The sequence below is a fragment of the Dermacentor andersoni genome, chromosome 9 (assembly GCF_023375885.2).
Source record: "Dermacentor andersoni chromosome 9, qqDerAnde1_hic_scaffold, whole genome shotgun sequence".
NCBI lineage: Eukaryota > Metazoa > Arthropoda > Arachnida > Ixodida > Ixodidae > Dermacentor > Dermacentor andersoni.
In genome coordinates, this window is record NC_092822.1 from 108,289,752 (window position 1) to 108,310,603 (window position 20,852).

At 47.3% G+C, this 20,852-nt stretch overlaps 1 protein-coding gene across 1 annotated transcript in view; it reads left to right on the forward strand.

The window, feature by feature from the left end:
- The window catches only part of LOC126528481 (heat shock 70 kDa protein 14-like), a 63,161-nt gene that overhangs the window by 24,100 nt on the left and 18,209 nt on the right, over positions 1–20,852 (forward strand). The window contains exons 7-11 of the mRNA XM_050176359.3: positions 4,220–4,384; positions 4,692–4,850; positions 7,340–7,442; positions 15,164–15,292; positions 19,421–19,510. Coding sequence (XP_050032316.2) covers positions 4,220–4,384; positions 4,692–4,850; positions 7,340–7,442; positions 15,164–15,292; positions 19,421–19,510 — 646 coding nt within the window. The remainder of the gene's footprint in view (positions 1–4,219; positions 4,385–4,691; positions 4,851–7,339; positions 7,443–15,163; positions 15,293–19,420; positions 19,511–20,852) is intronic.

The following is a 20,852-nucleotide window of genomic DNA, read 5'->3' on the forward strand; positions in this document are numbered from 1 at the left end:
AGTGAGATGCAAAGGTGCAAATGTTCGTACCTGAAAAGCATAGACATGGCATGGAAATAGAGGCGAAGGAAGCTGGGTGGATTGAAGTACAAGTAGGCAACCTAGTGTTGCCCAAGTTAAATTGAAAGAGACAGAGGCAGTAAATTGTATGAAAAGGTTGAACATAAAAAAGAAGCCCATTGAGTTTTGCAAAGATAGCAAGCAAAAAAAAATCAAGAATGAAAAGTAATACGACAACAGCACAGCGACGTTTCAAATGGAAACGTAATACAGTTAAACCTCTTATATACCAAAGTTCAGTCTAAAGAAATTATCTATATAATGAAGTACATATTTTGCTTTTCGTTACTTGTCCAAGAACACCATGTATTTAGAATCTCTGTGATAAGATCATGCCTGATACGAACTTAGGGATGATACAAGTTTTCCAACAGGCCCAAGTCCATTGACCTTGCAATGTGCTAAATTTTGCATGTTGCGCACCACCTTTCGCGTTGCATCAGACAATACAAATTGAGCTGCAGCATGATCCCTGGCAAAGCAGGCGACCACATGACTCAGTCTTGCTGAGTCAGCAAGATTGGTGGCAATTGCGTCCATGGACAGTCTTATCTCTGCATTCCACACCGTTCCCTGGTGCAGACTGCTACCGTAAACGTTTTCCGGCCGCTAGATCCCATGTGGACAAGAAAAGGCAAAAGGACCAGGCGATGGAGAACAGTGTATAACCACCCGTCTCATGTGAAAACGGCGGCACACACACTTTCTTATTCCGGTACCAGCAAATCTCCACTCGGGTCGTCGCATGCCATATTCACAGCTATTGCCACCAAACTATTGCAATAAGCATCTTCACCTATCCGTTTTACAGCCGGGGGTGCGTAGTGCCATTGGTAGCGTGCCACCGATCCCTGACGACGCGATGTGGTCATCATGTTTTGCTTCGGTGGCATCCGGCGTCGCCCACCAGCTCGATTTCGCTTCTTTTTCTAGTCACCCTTTTAAAAACACCACGCAATCGGAAAAAAAAAAAACACGTCTGGGGCCGCTGGAGCACCACCAGCACGTCGGTGATTCCTGCCGCAACAATCCGTGCAACGCTTTGCATTACGTAGATGTGAACAATAGTTCAGTCTGTCAAATGTTTTTAGTTACTTTGGATCATACGTTTTCCCAGTTCGTAAGTTCTTTCTCGCATTTTTTTTTCCAAACGTATGAACGAAGTTCTGCTTTAGTTTGTGCAAATTGGCAAACATATATTAGGCAGGCTGCTTCGTGAGAGCTACATGACAGCAAGCTGCTGCATGTTTTTGTTATACTAGGTAACTGCATTGCTTTTAGGGAGAAAAGCTTGACATTTTCCCCAGTCATTTTTTGACTGGTAAGGCGATGAGCAGCTTTTCACAGAAATTAGGTGTGCATTTTCATGCGTAAAGAAAATCATGCAAATCCCACGTACTGCAGGAATCAATCTAAGCGAAGGTTTGTTAACCGGCGAGACGAAATTGCGCATCTCGATAAAAGATGCACAGTCGACTTTAGTGAAGAACACACCTTGCAATTGTCAGCTGAGGCACGGGAGAAATGTGGCACCCCACGTGCACTGACCGCAGCACCTAAACCTTCGAAAGCCACTAAGCTCAAAGCCCTTGCACGAAAGCACATGCAAAAACTGGCGTGTGTGTGTGCTTTTGTATGCTTGTGGTGTTGCGCACACATAACATATAACATGGGCCAATCATCTCAAAGGGCTGCTTAGTGTTGGCAGGAGAGAACTATGTATGTGGTTGCGGCCTAATGCTTCAGAGCGTTGAGCTGTCGTGCTGGGAGACCGAGGTTCAATCCCGCCATTATACAAGTATAGTGACACCTCGTTACGCTGTAGTTGGCCAAAGCTCGAAAAAAGTATGTTCTATACGGTAGTACTGCTTAACCTAAATTGCATGAGATAGCCCACTTACCTGTCAAAAACGGAACTCGTTGAGAGTGCGATCAAAGGGGAGAAAAAACATGCAGAATTTATTCACTTAGGGCGACAAAAGCGTTATTTTCGTTTGCTGCCGTGGCAGCCGAGTAGCGACGACAGTGGCCTCAAACTTACTGAAGCTGCGAGCCAGCATTTCAGCCAGCCACCTTGGCAAACACTCGCATGGCAGATTCCTCATTGGCGTTGCATATTCTCCGTGCACGGGCGCGGTAGAATTGCAGAAGTCGCGGAGCACCTTTTTCATTGCGGGGTGCTGTTCTTGTCACGATGATTGCATTCACGAGGCTGACGTAAGGCGCAGCTTCTGCCACTGTCGGGCATGAATCGCCCGTGCTGTCGATTTCTGTGTCGTCCTCAACACTGTCCCTAGTCGACAGGTAACGATGGCGAAAAGCCAAACCTCGTAGCTGACATCTCTTCGCGGTTGCAGCAGCGCTTCCAAGCAATTTCCTCGCATTCCAAGTGACACACACTAGTCAACAGTAGACCCAATTCGCATGCCAGTGCCGACTTCGTGTCACGTTCGACAACGCGAACAATGTCTTAATTTTTCTTCTATGCTGAGCACTCAGCGTCTTTTTATCCTACTAAGGCTGACGCGCGTCCTCGCTTGCACGACACCACAATGCTCTCTGGGACGGCACCGAAATGATGTTGATGTGGTTTCACGTGCAAAAGCACAGGCATTGGCACAGGGTGCATGGATGCTGTTGTTCTGATCTTTGAGGCTTGCTGTTGTGCCGAGCCGCCCGATGGAGACAGCGCACTGCCATGTTTGCGCGATGAAAAGTGGAAACACCATGTGTTAACCAATATGTACGCAATAAGCTGGTACTGTTTATGCAGATACAAAACACATTATGTTCAATGGCTGCTGAGTCGGGGATTTGACTTTAATACTTCTAAAACAAAACTACTGTTAAGCAGGTACGGTTTAACGAGGTCTTACTGTATTTATTTTTTTCTTTATGTGTCAGCTGTTCAGCAGGACAGCAGCAGCAGCAGCCACAGTGAGCAAAGTCCAGGAGGGATTGCTAAGAAAGCTTACCTTTAAAGTAAATTTTTTGTTGCAGGATATTGCTCTAGCGCAACTATTCTTTGTTTCTTTCTCTTAGTGCTTTCAGTGACCTTTCCGTGTCCTGCACGACAACTGTCACATGCACACAACAGTTGTTGGATTGCAGGGATTGCAGTTTAATGACGCTTGGTTCTCAAGAGATATGAATCCTATGGGCATTCGCCAGGGTTACAAAAATATTTCGTTATCTGTCTTTCAGTATCGCCGGATTTGACTGTGTTGTAATGGACACACAGCTGGGCACATTTGCATGTGCTGTACAAGTGCGCTGGTGCCGGCCCTTTGCATGTGCATACAGGCAAGTTTGCTGCCATGGCGCACAACAAGCACTTTGACGCACATGAGGCACACTGTAGTCTCTTGCTCAGATGGTGCGAAGCGTTAGGGTTAGCATTGCAAGCAGTACTATATTAAAGGCTATCTGGCAGTGCGGGCGACTTGCAATATTCGTGAGCAAAAATTAAGTCAACTTTTGCGCATCAAATGCGGCCTTGGGAAAGCAAATCGGTATGTTTCTGCTTTTCACAATCTTGGGATACTGTCCAGGACCTGTGGACATCTCAGATAAGGCATATTTTATATTTAGAATTATCAATATGTCAAATTATCTCCTTCGAGTTTGATTTATCCGGGCTCAACTGTAGTTCATTGTGAGCTACCTTTCTTCCTGGGATGGGCTGAAAATGGCCGTTTTTGATGCGAGATAATGTGTGTTTGGTGCATTCACTGTACCCAAAGTGCTACCAAGACAGACACTGCATGTATAGGAGTCACCAGCGGGGTGATCATTGTGATCAGGCATGTGCGTGCTGACCAACAAAGTTCAAATTATTTGGCAAAGGCCAATTTCAGGATCACAGTAACAAAATTTTAGGCCCATATAAAAGTATGGGCGCCAGCCACTACCTTCAATCGTGATCGAGATAACGGAAACATCAAATTAATCAGAGTCAAATAATGAGTCTATGGAGCACTTCAAACTACAAAACAAAAATTAAGTTAGCGTTTCTTTAGTGGAGTGTTTGAATTGTTTGAAAACTTAAATTGAATATGATAGACTTGGAGGCCTTTTGGGACTTCTGAATGCAGTCCAGTTCGAAGACAGGCCCTGACAGAACTGAGCCTGAGTGCTATATGCCCTGCACTTTCTGCAGCCGTTACCTGCTGTACCGCCTGGGTGGTCGTACGGCGAGTGCGAGCGTGGTGGCGGTGTGCAACGGTGCCTACCGCATCGTGGCCCATGCCTCCGCGCAACCTGCTCTGGGAGGCCGAGACTTCACTGCTGCGGTCGTCGACCACTGTGCCCAGGAATTCAAGCGGTGAGCACTCGGAGGGCACGCCCTCACATTGTCATTTTCAGCACCGATTAGTTTGCACCACTTGTCTGGCACAAGGTGGGAGTCGTTAGAGATGGATGGGAAGCGCCTTTGTCTTGCACCAAACGTAAATAGGTTTATGGTGATCACGTTCTTGTTGGTCTACTGTCCAGCTGTTTTGAAATGCAATGACTCCTTTGGGCCATTGCGTTGCCTCTTGGCATTTACCGGCAAGAGACCAGTAAAAGCTAGGGGTTTTAACACTAAAGTTTGTGTGAAAGTGTTAAGCCGTTAAAACGAATGATTGCAGCCAGAGCCGTGGGGCCGACCTGCGTGAGAGCCGGCGAGCACTGGCACGGCTGTGGAATGCCGCCGAGACGGCCAAGCACGTGCTGGCGACGCTCGAGACAGCCCAGTGCTTTGCCGAGTCCGTCTACGAGGGAATGGATATCAACCTCAACATCAGCAGGTGTGTACCTTGATAATGTTTCTTGGCTTCTGGAACACCTGCGGACTTTGTGGTAGACTGTGAGGGGTGCGACACACACGACACATGTGTTTATGTAACACATGTAACACCTTTGTTTCCTTGTCATTTTCTTTTATCTTGTCACTCCTTCTCTAGTCATTATCATATTTACACATTCAAATACAGTAAAACCTCGTTAAACCGTACCCGCTTAAACAGTAGTTTCGGTTTAAAAGTAGTAAAGTCAATTCCCCGACTCAGCGGCCATTGAACATAATGTATTTTGTATCCGCATAAACCGTACCAGCTTATTGCGTACGCATCGGTTAAAACGTAGCGTTTCCACTTTTCGTCGCGCAAACACGGCGGTGAGTCGTCTCCATCGAGCGGCCCAGCAGAACAACGAGCCTCAGAGATCGGTACAACGGCCTCCAAGCGCCCTGTGCGTTTGCACGTGAAGCCGCATCAACATCAACATCATTTCGACGCCATGCCAGAGAGCGTATGGAGTGTTGTGGCGTCGTGCAAGCGAGGACTCATGTCATGCCGAAGCTCGGATAAAAAAGACGCCGGGTGCTCAGCATAGAAGAAAAATTAGACATCGTCCGTGCTATCGAACGTGACACGAAGAAGTCGGCGTTGGCCCGCGACATGGATCTGCTGTTGACTACAGTGTGTGGCATTTGGAATGCGAAGTTGCTCGGCAGCGCTGCTGCGACCGCGAAGAGATGTCGGCTACGAGGTTCGACTAGCGACAGTGATGAGGACGACACGGAAAGCGACAGCACGGGCGATTCAGGCCCGACAGTGGCATAAGCTGCACGCTACGTCAGCCTCGTGAATGCAATCGTCGCAACGAGAACAGGGGCGCGATAACGTAACTATTCCAAACGAAAAGTTTTCCGAACTCCGGCACCTGGCAATGAAAAAGGTGCCCCGGGACTTATGCAGCACTACTGCGCGCGTGCACGGAGAATACGTAACGCCAACGAGGATTGCCGTGCGAGTGTTTGCCGAGAGGAGGGGGCTGGCTGAGAAGCTGGCACGCAGCTTCAGTAAGTTTGAGGCCGCTGTCGTCGTGCTAGGCCGCCGCGGCATCAAACGAAAATAACATTTATGTCGCGCGAAGTGAATAAATACTGCATGTTTTTTTCCCCTTTCATCCCACCCTCTCTGAGTTCCGTTTTCGACAGGTAAGTGCGATCTCATGCTATTTCGGTTAAACAGTAGTACCGTTTAGTACGTACTTTTTCCGAGCTCCGGCCGACTACGGTTTAACGAGGTTTCACTGTATAAGCAAGGTATCTTTTTCCCAGTCGGCTCAATGCAGGCTTTTCCATAAGACACTGGAATCTTGCAAGCGACACCAATGGCGCAAGACACAGAAAGGTTTGTTGGAGAAACTAGCAGTAGTTAATCTATATACCTTCCTCTCAATCACGCCACAAGCCTGTCCAACTTTAAATTGGCAGAAAAAAAACCACATCCACTTTAAAGCCATTGGCAATTTTTTTGAAGCGATGAAATAGACTTCTTATTTTCACCAATTAAGCGGTTTCTATTGAAAAATTGAATTTTTTCCTTTTGATAAGTCTCTCGGACACCGTCGCCAGTAGAAGTGCAGGACAACTCCTGTCTTTGAGACCGCTGAACTGCTCCTGAAAACTCCTAAATCCTGTGGGCGTAAGACTTGATAAGGGTGGAATCTAATGAATTGAAATCAACGGCATTCTTCACAATCTTTGAATGTCCCGACGCATAACTTGCGGAAGCTCGGGAAATTGTAGGAGGCTTTCACATACGAAAGATGTGCAATGATTGCATTTCAGAGCCATCTATGTATTTCTTTGTTGAATTGTGTGATGCAAATGTTTGGGGATTCATTCAATCAGACCTAATGACATGCGCAGGCAGATGTCTTCCTTTTTTGTGTTTTTCCTATTAAGCTTCAGTTGTTAGACAGTGCTTATCCTGTGCTCTTCCTTTTTTGTGCTGCCGTTGTTTTCCGTGCTGATTCTAAGATTGCTGGCATGTATACATATGTCATGAGGGAAAACTTGGAATACCAAGGGAAATAATTCTGTGGCTGTTCTGGAAAATTTGAGAAAACTGCACGTTTTTATTATGTATGTTAGAGTCTATTGGTTTGACATACTGATGAACCCATAGGCATTGTGAACAAGTAAGATTTATCTGAATTTAGTAAATTAGCAGCTTGATTCGATCACTAAGCTTTGAAGCTTTGACCTTGACTGGATGGTTAGGGTACATAAAGCATGACCGGTCTAGAAGATAGTTGAGATGGTCGATTTTGGGGCCAGTGGGTGGGCTATGACTATGCTTCTCTGCTTGAACAATGCATATACAATACTGCAATATAAAACAACAAAATAAATAAAATAGAAATCCTGGATAATCCAGGGTATAGAGAAATACCATTGGCACGAGACAAATTGATTTCCTTGCATGTTCTCAATGTCTTCAACCAGGGCCCGGTTCGAGTCCCTGCTAGGCTCCTTGCTGAACCGATGTGCAGAGCTCATCGACGAGGTCCTGCAACAGGCCGGCCTTGATGCTTCCGACATCCACAAGGTAAGGCTGACCCTTGTCACGTGAGAGAACAAAATCTCAGTGCAACTGGGGGCACAATTATTTTGAACTGCACACTCATTATTTCTCACTCCTCAGCAGCGTTAGGCTTACCAAAGTAGGCACGCAATGGTGAAAGAGGTTTGAAGTATGGCTTGACGCTTTCATGTGTGTTTTTGGCTTTTTGTGAGTGCAGCTCTTCACAAGGAATGTTTATTGCACTGCTTGTTATTTCTTTCCTGCTTTTACTGGAGTACAGTGCTAGGCAGTAGCAGACATCTTCAACAGGGGTAGTTGGAGAAATCATTTTGAGGCCTCATGTTTCATAAGGTAGCATGCTGATTGAGCACATCTGTGCACGTCTGTGCCACATCTGTGCACATTAATGAACCAATGCGGTCAAGGGCTGATTTTCCGGACGCCCGATTTTTCGGACATGCCCGGTAGTTCGGACGCCTTCGCGGCACTGCCATGTACCCCATAGAGTCGATTTGTGAGAACGTCTGACATTTAGGATGCAGAAAACCTTCACCGTCCAATTTTCTGGACATTTTGCCATGACCGCAGTTCCGAAACGGCATTAAATGCCCTTTAGATTACCTTGCCGCCTCAAACCGGCCCTCTCGCCCGCATATCCGCTGGCAGCCATAGCCGCTTTGACATTCGCTACCAAGCTTCTTGGCCATGTTTTTCTTTGAAACAATACACCACTGTTTGCAATAGCACCCACTCCGCCTTTGTAATAGTCACCAGTGGCTTCGAAGCTCAGAAAGCACGATGCATTGCATAATGGTGGTTTCCGAAGGTTAGCTTCGCCACAATGCTGTTGTGTTATGCGGTGAAGCATACGCGTTTATTGCGGTGAAGTATACCAAGAGTGGGAAGGGGTGACTGTCATGGGACACTGTATGTTTGCTTAAGGGGGGAGGAGGGGATCAGAATTAACTTTTTTGTTTCTTGACAGAAAGGGCTGAAATTTGGCACACACACTGCACATTGCAATAAAGAGACAATTCTAAAATGTCATTAGGATATCTTAATTAGTTTTTGTTTTATAAGAATTTATAAGTTCCTTGCTTGTGGAAAGCCTGGCACAGTAACGAAACATGATAGGGAGCTGGAAATACTTTGCATGTTTGCCCAGATGTCTAATCTACATCAAGACAGTGTTCGATTTTTTTTTTTTAGTGCGCTAATAATTTTTTGCTCAACATAACATGCACATGACTGTGCTTCACTGCATGGAGCCATGTAGTAATTGTGAAATAATTAAATAATGGAAAGATAAAGAAACATTTCAAGACTGTCTTTAAGTACAGCACAGCTTGTGGATCACAGCAAAACAAACTGGACCAAAATCAGTCAAGCCATTGTTGTGCTACGCTCTCCACGAGCGAGGTGATTGACAAAAAAAATGCAATTGAGAAAACTGGCAGCAAAGTTTGCAAAGTTTTAAAAAGCACTGCAAATTTATTAAAAAGCACCAGGGCTGTAATATTTTGAATCATTGCTGTCAGGCATCTTCTTACACGTTTGCCTCTTTATTTGGTGGGCTTTGGATGCCTTCTTCAGGCGTTCTTTATCCTTTTCTTGCGCCGTTTGGAGTAGTGCATGACCACCATTTTCACTGCCAAGCCGAGCCTGGTATCGCAGTGTACACCCACAGAACGCTGTTGGCATCTTGGGCACAGAGCTTTAGCGATCAAAGAGTTCATCGCGGAAACAGGCATAATAATGAACTCGCAGTCACAAGGGGCCTAAATTTGTTCTTGGCATTGCTGCTTCTGCTCAGTCGCTGACACTGCGCGAAGGGAGTCGCGAACGCTGCATGCCTGCGCTTCTGCAGTCACCGCTGACACAAAACGCGGCTCGAGGTGCGTCTGAATCGTGCGACGATTCGTCTGGTGAGCCTCGAGTCACCATACAGTATCTAGCTCGTCGACGGTTGGGGCTCACTCGCAGGCTGCGTGTCCCTGTCGCACGATGCATCGGAAACGCACACCGTCTCTGCCGGCGATGGAGACCTTCGACCCGCGTCGCCTCCAACAACGCGATCTCGGTTGCTGATTCGCGCGGCCGTACGCACAGGTACGAGAGCCTCCATTGGCACGTCTTCCGGTGGCTTAGTTATCAGTTTCGATGTCACAGGGCGATTGTCGGCTTTGCTGCTGGAATAGCACGGTGCAAGATAACGCGGCACGTAATCCGCGTGTTCAGTCGGGTTCTCCGCTTCTCCCGCTGGCCGCCGTCTTTTTCTCGCCGTAGGAGGCTTGCGCTTCCGTTTTCCGAAGGCATGCTTCATTTAAAAGTTCTTTTCGAACGAGCGACGATCCATCACTGACCTGGGAGCTTTCATGAATCCGAATTCTGCGAGTGTCAAGCGAAGAACGACGCCGGCGTGGTTTTCAAAGCAGACAACTGCCGTCCGCTGTGGTTGCCAGCTTGCCCGCTGCTGCAGCAGCAACCAATGGCGAGACGCCTTTCAGTACGGCAACCAATCGGAGGCCCGCTTTCATCGCAGGGCCCGTGTGACCGCCTTTAGCAGACCCGCGCTTCTTTTGTGTTTGTGCGTTTGTTACAAGATGGCGACGACCGAAGAATTCAGAAACGGAATGGCAAAACTTCGAGCGTTCGAACGATACCAAGATGGCGGCGTTCGGTGGCGGGAAAGACGAGTTAGGGCTCTGCGAACTGCGGTGATTTTACGCGATTTAAAGCTGTTTTCTCGCCCTACGCACTGATAAATTAATTTTTTTCGGGCACTTTTAGTGCGTTTTCAGTCAAACCATATTGATACAATGTAGATTAGGCATTGCAGATACCGAAACGCGTCGTTGCCAAAAATCGATCTTTTTTGCGATTTTCGCGATCTGATCCCCGCGTCCCCCCTTAACTATACAAGCATTCACCCACCGTCTCCTATCGCAGTATCGGTGTGTAACAATGACATACCGTATTTACTCCAATCTAGGCCGACCCTGATTCTAAGAAAAACCCCAAATGTCCGAAGCTAGAAAAAATAAAATAACTTACCTCGAATGTAGGCCGAACAAAAAAGTGAGGGCAGCGTTCACAAAATGAAAACAGCATTTATTTAACCCTTTGAAGGTTTTCGCCATACATGTACGGCGGCGGCTTCAGCGCGTCACTCAGACTGCGGCAAAGCCCCTTTGGCGGTTTCGGTTTCGCCGCGTGATCGCAAAGGAGGCGCGCGAAACGTCATTTTTTCCTTTGTCGGCACTCTCTTGCAGGGCGGTGGAAGTTGATTTCTATCTTGATTGGCGCTGCTCTTAGCTTGCTTATAGCGGCGTTCGCGAGGTATTCCCGCTCTCAGTGGCAACGCGGTTTCGGTTCCGCCGCGTGATCGCAACGGAGGCGCGCGAAACGTTGTTTTTCTCTTTGTCGGCACGCTCTTGCAGGGCCGGTGGAACTTGATTTCTATCTTGATTGGCACTTCTCTTAGCTTGGTTATCATCACTTGCTTATCAGCGCCGTTCGCGAGGTATTCTCGCTCTCCGCGGCAATGCGCTTATGCAAGAGGGTGCCTCAGACCTCTGCCCAAGGCAGCCGCACGCAGAGATGGCATGTGTGCGCCAACACAACTCCTCGCTTCAAGAGAATAGACGCGCATTTTAGGTGTGCAGACTGCGATAAGGCGCTGTGCGTAGACCCGTGTTACAAGGAGTACCACGCTCGGAAATACTATTGAACATTTTGCAATTCTGAGTGATGCCGACACCAAAATACTGTTCCTAATTATTTTTGACTATTTATTCCCGACTTAATACATTTTGGACATTCAAGATGCGCAAAAAAATAATTTGACCACCTGGGAAAGTTTTTTCCAAAATAATTCGACCCTCAAAGGGTTAATATGAACATGCTGAGCTCACTCTACTACTCTACTACGTTGCTAGCCTCGTACAATTGCGGACACGCGCAAGCTCGCATCTGTGCACCCATCCATGCGCCAACAGTGCAGCACTGCTTGTACGCGTCGAAACATTATGCGATCTCAGTGAACAACTTCTCTCTGTTATTGTGCGCTTATCTTCTTTATTGCTATCATCTCCTTGTTGCGGCAAATGCAGCAAGCGTCTCCGGTTTTCCCCTCCAACGACGGACGTTTTTCTTATCGATGCTGAAGTCCTGCCCGGATTGAACGCTTGATGATGCCTCTGCGGCTAGCACAACTTTTCGACTGAAAGCGGCACTGCAGTGGCATCGCCTGTTTGGTGTGAGAAGAGGTTTATTAGCGGCTCCTTATGCAAAGGCACAGCGACCGGGAACGGCGAGGCAGCTCGAAGCACTTCCAAAAAGTCGCCAGAAATCAGCAGCGCAAGCTGAGCCAAGCCGCACGTTGGCAATGCGGCTCTACCACGAGATGCGTCTTCTTTACAGTCTCCCCCCGGACAAAGAGAGCCATCCTGGCGACTTAAGAAACGGGAGGCAGAGGGTCGTGTTAGAGCGTGAGACGGGAGACGTGTACAATGTCACGTCCACGCCGGCGCAAGTCGTCAGGTGGTGACAGTGGCTGAATGAGAAAATTCACCGGGGATGTTCGCTCCAAGACTCGGTAAGGCCCTTCGCATTTTGGGACGAGTTTTGAGGAAAGCCCTGACATTTGGAAGGGAACAGACAGCCACATAAGGGAGCCTGGAGCGTAGGTGGTGTTTGGAAGCGAGTCGGTGCAGTTTTCTTTCTGACGCTGCTGTTGTTCTGCCGTAAAGGTGTGTGCGAGCTGGCGGCATTCTTCGACATGTTGGGCGACGTCGGACACAGGTAGACACTCAGAGGTGTCAGGACGGTATGGAAGGAGCGTGTCGATGGTATGCGTATGCATAGGCTCGCGGTCATACAGGAGGAAGAAAGTTTAAAATACCGTAGTGGCCTGGATCGCGGCGTTGTATGCGAACGTGATGAATAGAAGAATGTGGTCCCAGTTACCATCATTAGATGCCACGTACATCGAGAGCATATCACCAAGTGTGCGGCTAAATCGCTCTGTGAGCCTGTTAGTCTACGCCGTGCTTGTCCGATGAATAATGTGGCATTCCAAAAGCAAACCTTCAATGACTTTGGAGAGGAAGGCGCAACTTCTATCACTGAGGGGTTCTCGAGGTGCGCCGTGTTGAAGGACGGAGCGATGTAGGACGAAAGAGGCTCCATCCCGCGTTGTTGCACATCCCGCGCTGTAGCAATTTCGGCATAGTGTGTCAAATGGTCAACAGCAACCACTATCTACCGATTGCCGTCTGGTGTCAAAGGAAGCAGGCTGTATAGGTGGATGCCGACGCAATCCAAGGGTCTGGCACGGCACGGCAGCAGCTGCAAGGCACCAGATGTGCGTAAAGGTGGCGATTTGCGGTGCTGACAGTCAAGACAGCTTCCGAACAATCTTTTGTACAAAATTGTATGTGCCGCTCCAGTAGTAGCGGTCCGCAGCCTATCGGGTCATCAATAATGTCCGCCTTTGAGCTTGTTGTGGTAGGCAGCAGTTCAGGCTTTTCAGTTGTGGAGCCAGACTCATTTGGACTGCAACTCAAGACTCATTTAGAGTCGGACTGCGAAGGCACCGTTGGTGCCATTTGACGTGTACTGTCGATAACTTCACAAGGACTTCTTGCAGCCAGCACAGAATGGCGGAACACTGTCCGGGAGGCATATTCAACAAACAAGAGTGGGCCATGCGCGGTGGTGCCAGAACCTCACAATTCAGACAAAGCCTCCAGTATTGGCATTTGCAGTTAAATCTCTGAGGTGCAGTGCTGCAACCAAGGCAAGGCCTCAGGGATTACCATCTAGTGTGTAATCTCTGAGGCCGTACTTAATGTCTTGTCGAGGTTGCCAGAGGAGATAATGGCGGCAGAGTCGGCGAACGCTAGAGCCTCGGACGGAGTTCAGATAATCGAATATAGAGCTGGTGTCTGTCCAAAATATTGGTCGTCTTTACATATTAGGTCTATGTGACCATTGGCGCTGACACGAAGCTGTCCGAATTACCGAGCACATCCGGATTATCGGTGTACAATTTATCGGACGGCGACTGTATCACAGTTTATACAATAGTGTAGCTCCAATAGTGTGCAGTTGCTCAAAGTCGATCGCACAGTGCAGCAGGTCGAGGCTTACTATAAAGCTACGTAATTGTGCAGCCTCTGTCTCTTAAGGGGGGAGGCTACCCTGGAGACCGAACTTTCTTATTATTTAAGATATCCAGATGAAACTTTCAGGGTACGTTCACACCACCCAACTATGAGGAACTGCGAAGTTTCATGAAGATATGTTTATTAGTTCCAGAGTTATTGAGGTCTAACTAGGTGATTCATGTATATGCTTGAGGAAGAGCCTGGAGAAATGCCAGCACATCGTAGGAAGCTGAAATTCACTGTGATGATCCCTTGATAGATATCCCAGGGGGCTAAAGAGCCCTTTTCTTTAATTTCCCCTCAAAAAAATTTTAAGACAACTTTGAATTTGATGTAGCCAGTAATGACCACATTCATCAAAAATTAATTGCTTATTATAAGTTAACTGCACCAGATTTCAAAAAAAGAAGCCTGTTACCCCCGGGCAAAGTCATTCAGGAACAGAATAAAAAAAAACGGCATACAAATCTGAAGAGTGGTTCTTGAGATATCGCCTTCCCCAGCACCACTACTAGTGAAAAAATCCATTCCGAGAAAACAGACCTTAAAGTTGGACCCATGTGTTTTTTTATTGGAAAGCTCCTGCGGAGCTTCTAATTAGCTCTTGCGGCTCCAGGCACACTCATTGTGCCTGGAGCCGCACACTGGCGACTGGCGACAGCTGAAAGCACAGTTCCGCCGCTGAAAAGCGTCTACGCAGTCGGCACTCGCTGCGGGAGATCGGAAGTTCCATGCTCATACAAGACGCATATCGCGCTCCTGTGCACCGAACATCTGCACTGTCTTGGCTTTGCCGGCATCACGTGCAGCGAAGAACTAGCGAAAAAAAAAAAAGCTGAGCAAGTAATCTAAAAGATAGCGCAAGGCAATGAGCAGCGCGCAAGCTCATGTTGAGGCGGACGGAGCATGGGGCAACAGCGACGCTAGCACGGCATCAAAGGGAGCAGCCAATGGCAGGCGCGCTTTAGCCCGAGAGATTTGAACGCGCTGCTCCGGCCAATCAGCGCTCCACATTACATCGCGGGAAAACGCCAATAGCGCCTCAACCGCGCCGACGATGCCATTTTGCAAGGCGGCAAAATAGAGACAAAGAATCCACGGTCAAAACGACACCAAGATGGCGCGGGCAGGCCACATGGGCCGGAAATGGCGCGCGCACGAAGTTTGACTTCATTTCGGCATTTGCGCGCGTTTCTTGGGCCGCGGTGGCCTCAAAAGTATCGTTATTTTTGGTACCTTACGGTTGAATTAGGTGCTGATAATTACGGAATAGGTAGTTTATGAGACATACAACCCAAAAATATGGTTTTGCAAAAATAGACTTTTTCGCGATTTTTCGGTTTTCAAGGGCCGCGTCCCCCCTTAAAGGGGAGGCGTGGCTCATATTTCGAAATGCTGTTTTCAGTGCTTCAATGTCAAGTTTCGTTGGTTCACAGCATGCTAGTTCCACGTAATTGTTTCCTGATTTTAAGTTTGTTATACTTAAGGTCCTCGAAGTGATCAGATTTTGTAGGATCTGCTTAAGTGTGGATTGTGGTGAGAGGCATTGTGTTTCCCTCTCCTTGCCTCATCAAGGTGGTGCTCTGTGGCGGCTCGACAAAGGTGCGCCGGCTGCGCAGCCTCCTGGCGTCACGCTTTCCCACGTCACAGCTCCTGGACACCCACAGCCCCGATGAAGTGATCGCCCTGGGTGCAGCCATGCAGGTGTGTTGTTTGTGTCAACTCGGTGCAAGTATCCAGGCTGAAATCGGGAGGAACAGTGTGTGTTGAAGAATAAAAGAAACACTCTGGGCAGGCTACCAGTTCTCTATTAACCCCTTCAGGTACCAAACTATTCTGTCTGTTGAAAATTAGTTTTCATTACATTTATTTATTTATTTATTTATTTACATGTACTTTACAGGCCTTTGAGAAGGCATAGTGTAAGGGGGGGGAAATACGGTAACATATTAGTATGGAATCAGGAAAAAAAGAATCAGTATAATGAAAGGAATATTCACGCAACATGGAAAATTAATACAACATTAGCAAATGCAATAACATAATAATAGCATAATACCATTATAAACGTTTTCGCATTTATTCGCTAATAAGTATAGTAAAAAATTAGGATCACTCAAATTCTTTTATTAACTTATAGAAAAATGCAGGAAAGAAATTAAAAGAAGGCAAGATGTGTTAGACGGTTGAAACGGCATATTGATCGATTAGGAGATTGCGGAATGCACTGTGTTTAGATTGGCAAGCGATGTTATCTGGTAGAGCGTTCCATAAACGGACCGCACGGGGCAAAGCTGAAAAATTAAAAACGTGTCTGTTGCCATGAATTCGGGTGTAGCTGAACTGATTGTTCAGTCGTTGTGACGTTGAGGATGCCTTTTTCAGGTTTGATAAGGTTAGGCCAACTGTGTGAATGAATCTATGAAATAGTAATAGAAGGGCAATATCACGGTGAGTAGTTAGTGGTTGCAATGAAAGATTGACTTTTATTTGGGTTACACTTGACTGGTTACAATAATCTTTTGAAATGAAACGGCTCGCTCTGTTCTGGATGCTCTCCAGGAGTTCAATGAGATATTTTTGATGAGAAGACCATGTGCAAGAGTTACGCCTCCTGTATATGGCAGTAGTCCCACTCCTGCATCCAGGGGTTGGACTACTGCGCCGAACACAGGACATCGACAGAAATTGCGCCGCACTGTGCCACAAGGGTTTCGGCATGTGTGTTCCAGCAGTGGTCTCGAACAGCAAGCAGACTCATTCTTCAAAAGAGTGCAGCCATTAACATTCCGCATACCGCGAGACAGTGCCTGTCGCGCAGTTTCTCGTAATTTTCGCTCTTATAACACTAAACTTTACGGTGCTTCTCACAAGTGGCCAGCATGCGTCCGGCCACTTCCGGCTGTTCGTGCTGCTGTCGGAACAACCAGAGCGGCTGTATTTAGAGCGTACTAGAATACAGTTGAGTGAGCCAAGCGATGTGACGCTCCCTAGCTGAGACGCAGTATGCTGAGCGCGCTGCGAGCGAACTAGATATTGGAGAGGCGCACACTGCAGCAGGTTCAGGTGATGGGCGTCTCTGTCCCCAGGGCCGGTGTAACGTAAAACTGTTCCAGTCTGTTTTTGTGCCCACATGGGCGAGGCCCTAGCCATCTTGACTTATCACGAAGGGCTTATGGCGGATTTGGAATGAAAACAGATTAGAATAGTTTTATATTATACCAGCCCAGGGTCGATTGAAACTGTCTGGGTCTGCGGTGACATATGGTGACCCAGAAATTATGTTACCGCATTGATTGGACTGCGCAATTTGAGAGCAGTTTCCGGTATTGTCGTGAGCGTCGATGTGGGACTATATAGTTCGGTCATGGTGTCACCAATGTTTTCGGCTTTACAGGAAGGCATGCACTATGCCACCGCTCGACCCATTCTTCCATGTTCTCGTACGCTATAGCTACGAAACGTGCTCCTACCGCGGCACTTTCCGACTGGCTTGCAGCAAGGCAAAACTATTTCGGTTATGTAGAAAGGGCTTTCAGGAACTGTAGTAGTTAATAACTCTGGCTCCTCCATACAGTGTGCGAAGGAAGATTTCCAGGCACTTCACCCACCCTGCCGAGACAATAAAGAAAAATTTATTTATAAAAGATGTCTTGGGCTACTTTTCTAAATTTCGGATTCGCTATTGCAGAGTGCATGTTTTTTGTAATTGCTATCACTAATTAAAAATCTACAGGCAGTATTACCAAAATTTGCATGCGCTAGACGGTTTCAGCATCAGGGTAATCTGCTTCAAAACTCAGCTTAATATGTTGCTTAAGACAGTTGCAGTACAGTGCTCATGTTGGTTTAGTGTTTGTTCTGTCTTGGTTTTGAAGCACACTGCCCTATTTAAACGCGATAGCATTAAGGGCGCCGTGTCACAAAAAATTCAGCGTCGTATGACATTTCGACAAAAATCATATGGAACCACGCATAGCCAACCATGCAGGCCTTCCATGCAGCGCAAGGAAGTTACTGAACTAAATTAATTTCTCAAGGTAAAATACCTAAGAAAATTGTAAAGTGCGACTTACACACAACCTACAGACATGATAGTGTCGGATTGTAGTTTGAATATATGAGAAAACTTCTTTCTGTTACGTGAAAACTCAAAAAACTCAAACCCTTTTTCCAGCATTTCTACCATTCATAGAGCAGTCATGGCCTTTACAATCTGTGCACGCCGGCGTGCACGAATCTCAAAGACCATAAAGCAGCAGACCCGGTTCCTTGCAGCACCTCCAGATGGCTCTTGCCTACGCCACATCAAGGCATATGCAAAAGGCCGTGTTTCTACAAGAAAGCTCACCTTCGTGCATAGTGTTGGCTGCCAGCGCTTCCCGGTAAACATTACGGTTACTTAAGCTGCTGTTGCCAGGAAGCGTGAGAAGCAGTAGCGGATCTTTGAATGCTATCGTATTCCACTCTTAAAAGCAAAGCTTAAGTGTCCTCCAAATTTTTCCATATTCCATTATTCATTTATTCATTTTATTTCATTTATACAATCTTAAAGGCCCGAAAGCGTTACATAAGGGGGGGCATACATCAAAGTTGCACCAGCTTCATATTCCACCAAAATTCAGATTGGCCTGCTCCAAACTGCTCCAAAACGCAATTTTACTTGCTCCAAAATGACTTTAGGCAGTCCCACCTCTGTGCATCTTCTAGAATCATCAAAAGCCTTCAGCTGCAGAACAGGTGAAGAATTTTGAGCTGTGCAGTGAGTTTTTTTCATGTTTCCAAAATATGGACTTCATGCAGGAACCCTCGAATTGGATGTCAGACATGAGAACATCAGCATTTTCCTGTCTAGCGTACAATGGAAGAACCTGACCAGCCACTTTGAAAAAGTGAACCCACTACACAGGTCGCGCAGTCAACCGCAACTGGTAACCAATGCTCTCACCAACGAGCGTGACATGCCCGTTGCCACACCGAAATGTCTCATCAATTGCTTCAGCCTGCTCGCTCCACCATCCTCACATAAAATAAACGTCAACGTATTCAGATGTCCTGCTCCCATGCTACTTATTGGTTCAGTAAGCTTTCAACTGCAGTCGCATGACTGAAAAATTGAACAGGAAGCGACTGATTTGAAGCAGTCGCTTTTCAACCAGGGTGACCATTTGTGACCAACTTGGTAGCACGAGCTCTGCAACTTGCCAATGTGAATGAGCCCTTACTGCGACAGTGGCAGGCTCTCGCGGTGGACACAGCCATGTCTTCATGCAAAACTTTTCAGTGCACGCTACTGCTGTAGCATTGCCTCCTGTGGACTCCGAAATACATAAGAAACTGCCTTTGTCAGAGTCTGTGTGATGCACAAAACCCCGCACAAATTGCAAAGCTCAAATGTTCGTGATACCTCAGTGGTTAGCGTAAGATGGTCGTGTGCAAAGCTAATAGTTTTCTTTGCCCTTGTCACGGCTGGCTGGAAGGACAAACAGATGCAGCAAACCCAACTTTCAGGCTTTCACTGCTGTCACAGTAACAAAATCACAAGTGCATTTCAGCTCGTGAAAGATGAAAGAGGCTTCTGTTCAGCAGCCAAAGCTTTCTTAGATGTGGCTTTAGGCTTTTTTCATTTTGTTTTATGTGGGGAGGACCTTTTTTTCTTGTGCCACCAACTTCTGCAGAAGCACCCCGGTCTCGTTCCAGTTCCTAGTCATTGGTATCGGCTGCACTGTCATGACACACTCTGCGTGCACTCTTGCAACTTTCCAAATCGCACTGTGCAGTTTGCATTCTCTTTTTCTGGTTTTCCACGCACCTGTGTCATGTCCATTGCAGGCAGCTCTCCTGTCCTCTCGGGGCGAGTTAGTCCGGGACGTTCCCCATCACGTGCAAGTTCCAGCCCTTGCCCGCAGTGTCTGCGTCAAGGTGAGCTCGCAGAGAAAGCCAGATGGCCTCTGCTGCCTGGCTTTTAAAACATTGCATTTGCACGAGCATAACGCAAGAGTTTGTGTGGTCGTCAGTCAAGATTCTTAAGAAGCAACTTGCATCATATATAAGACTGTGCATCAAATTTAATGCAAACTTCTCCACGTATGCTTCAAGAAGCACTAAAGAGAAAATTAACTTGAGCTATACTAGTAAGTTACATTTTGATAAAGTGAAACAATACTTTACCAGCCTTAATTGGTGAATAAATTGATCATGCTAACTCTGCATTGTTATGCCAGCAGCCATTGCTCGTATCGGTCCGACTGGCAAGCAATGAATAGCTGTAACACTAATCGCCATCATATAGCTTATTCGTGCTCTTTGTAGTGCGCACACTCCCTCCCATGTGTATGTGCAACTATTAAGGAGTTGGCTTTTTTGCAATGCTCAGTCGCATAGTCGCTGAGCTTGCTGAATGCCCTATAGACTCGTGTGAGGGCCACACTTTCTTTGACAATGTTGGTGAGGTGCGGCCCTTATACAGGACTGAACCTTCTTGTCAAAATGGTGCCGGTGCAGCCTTGACTTGTGCACAACCCGCATCCCCGGATGTACCATTGCATCAAGCGGGAGACACATGGTGCGATTTTCCGTGCGATCTGTCGTACGGCGCGTTGTGTGCGACTTGCCGCATGCGGCGATTAGGGACACATGGTACGAATGACCGAGCGGCGGGTAGCTCCGCCCAGAACAGGCGCCCCTGCGTGGAAGTTCGGAATGCTGCATAACTTCGAACAGAAAGTGAAAGCAAACGTATTTGCACAGCTCTCTTGTTTGAAACAAACGATGACAATATAAACACGTCTATGCGAGCACTGTAGACGTGTTCCCGCAAGGCCGCGTTAGCAGTAACGGCTCCGTTGACAACCGCCGATGGCTAGGAGCCGGCAGGCATAGCTCGCTGGGCCATCGAATCCGACACCGCTGGCGCTTGGGACACGATCGCTTGCAGCTCGTAGAAGGAAGCGCCCATGTTAGTCGGCACAACGTGTACACAGTTATCTCATGCTTAAATCGCAGCACATTTGATTTCATTGGCGCCAACGGAAGCGAACGAGGCGAGCTTGCGATCGCTGGGAGACTGTGTAGGCCTAGCTCGCCGGCCGTCTATCCGAGGCCGAGGGCTCTTGCCGATGCGTCCGCAGCTCGTAATAAAGCGCCTAAATTCATCAGCACAATCAATGCCTGAACATTTATGTTTCTCTTAAGTGAAAATACGGTTAGTTTTCTCGGTGCCGTTAGTAGCGATGAGTAAACACGCCAGTCAGGCGAGCCGCTT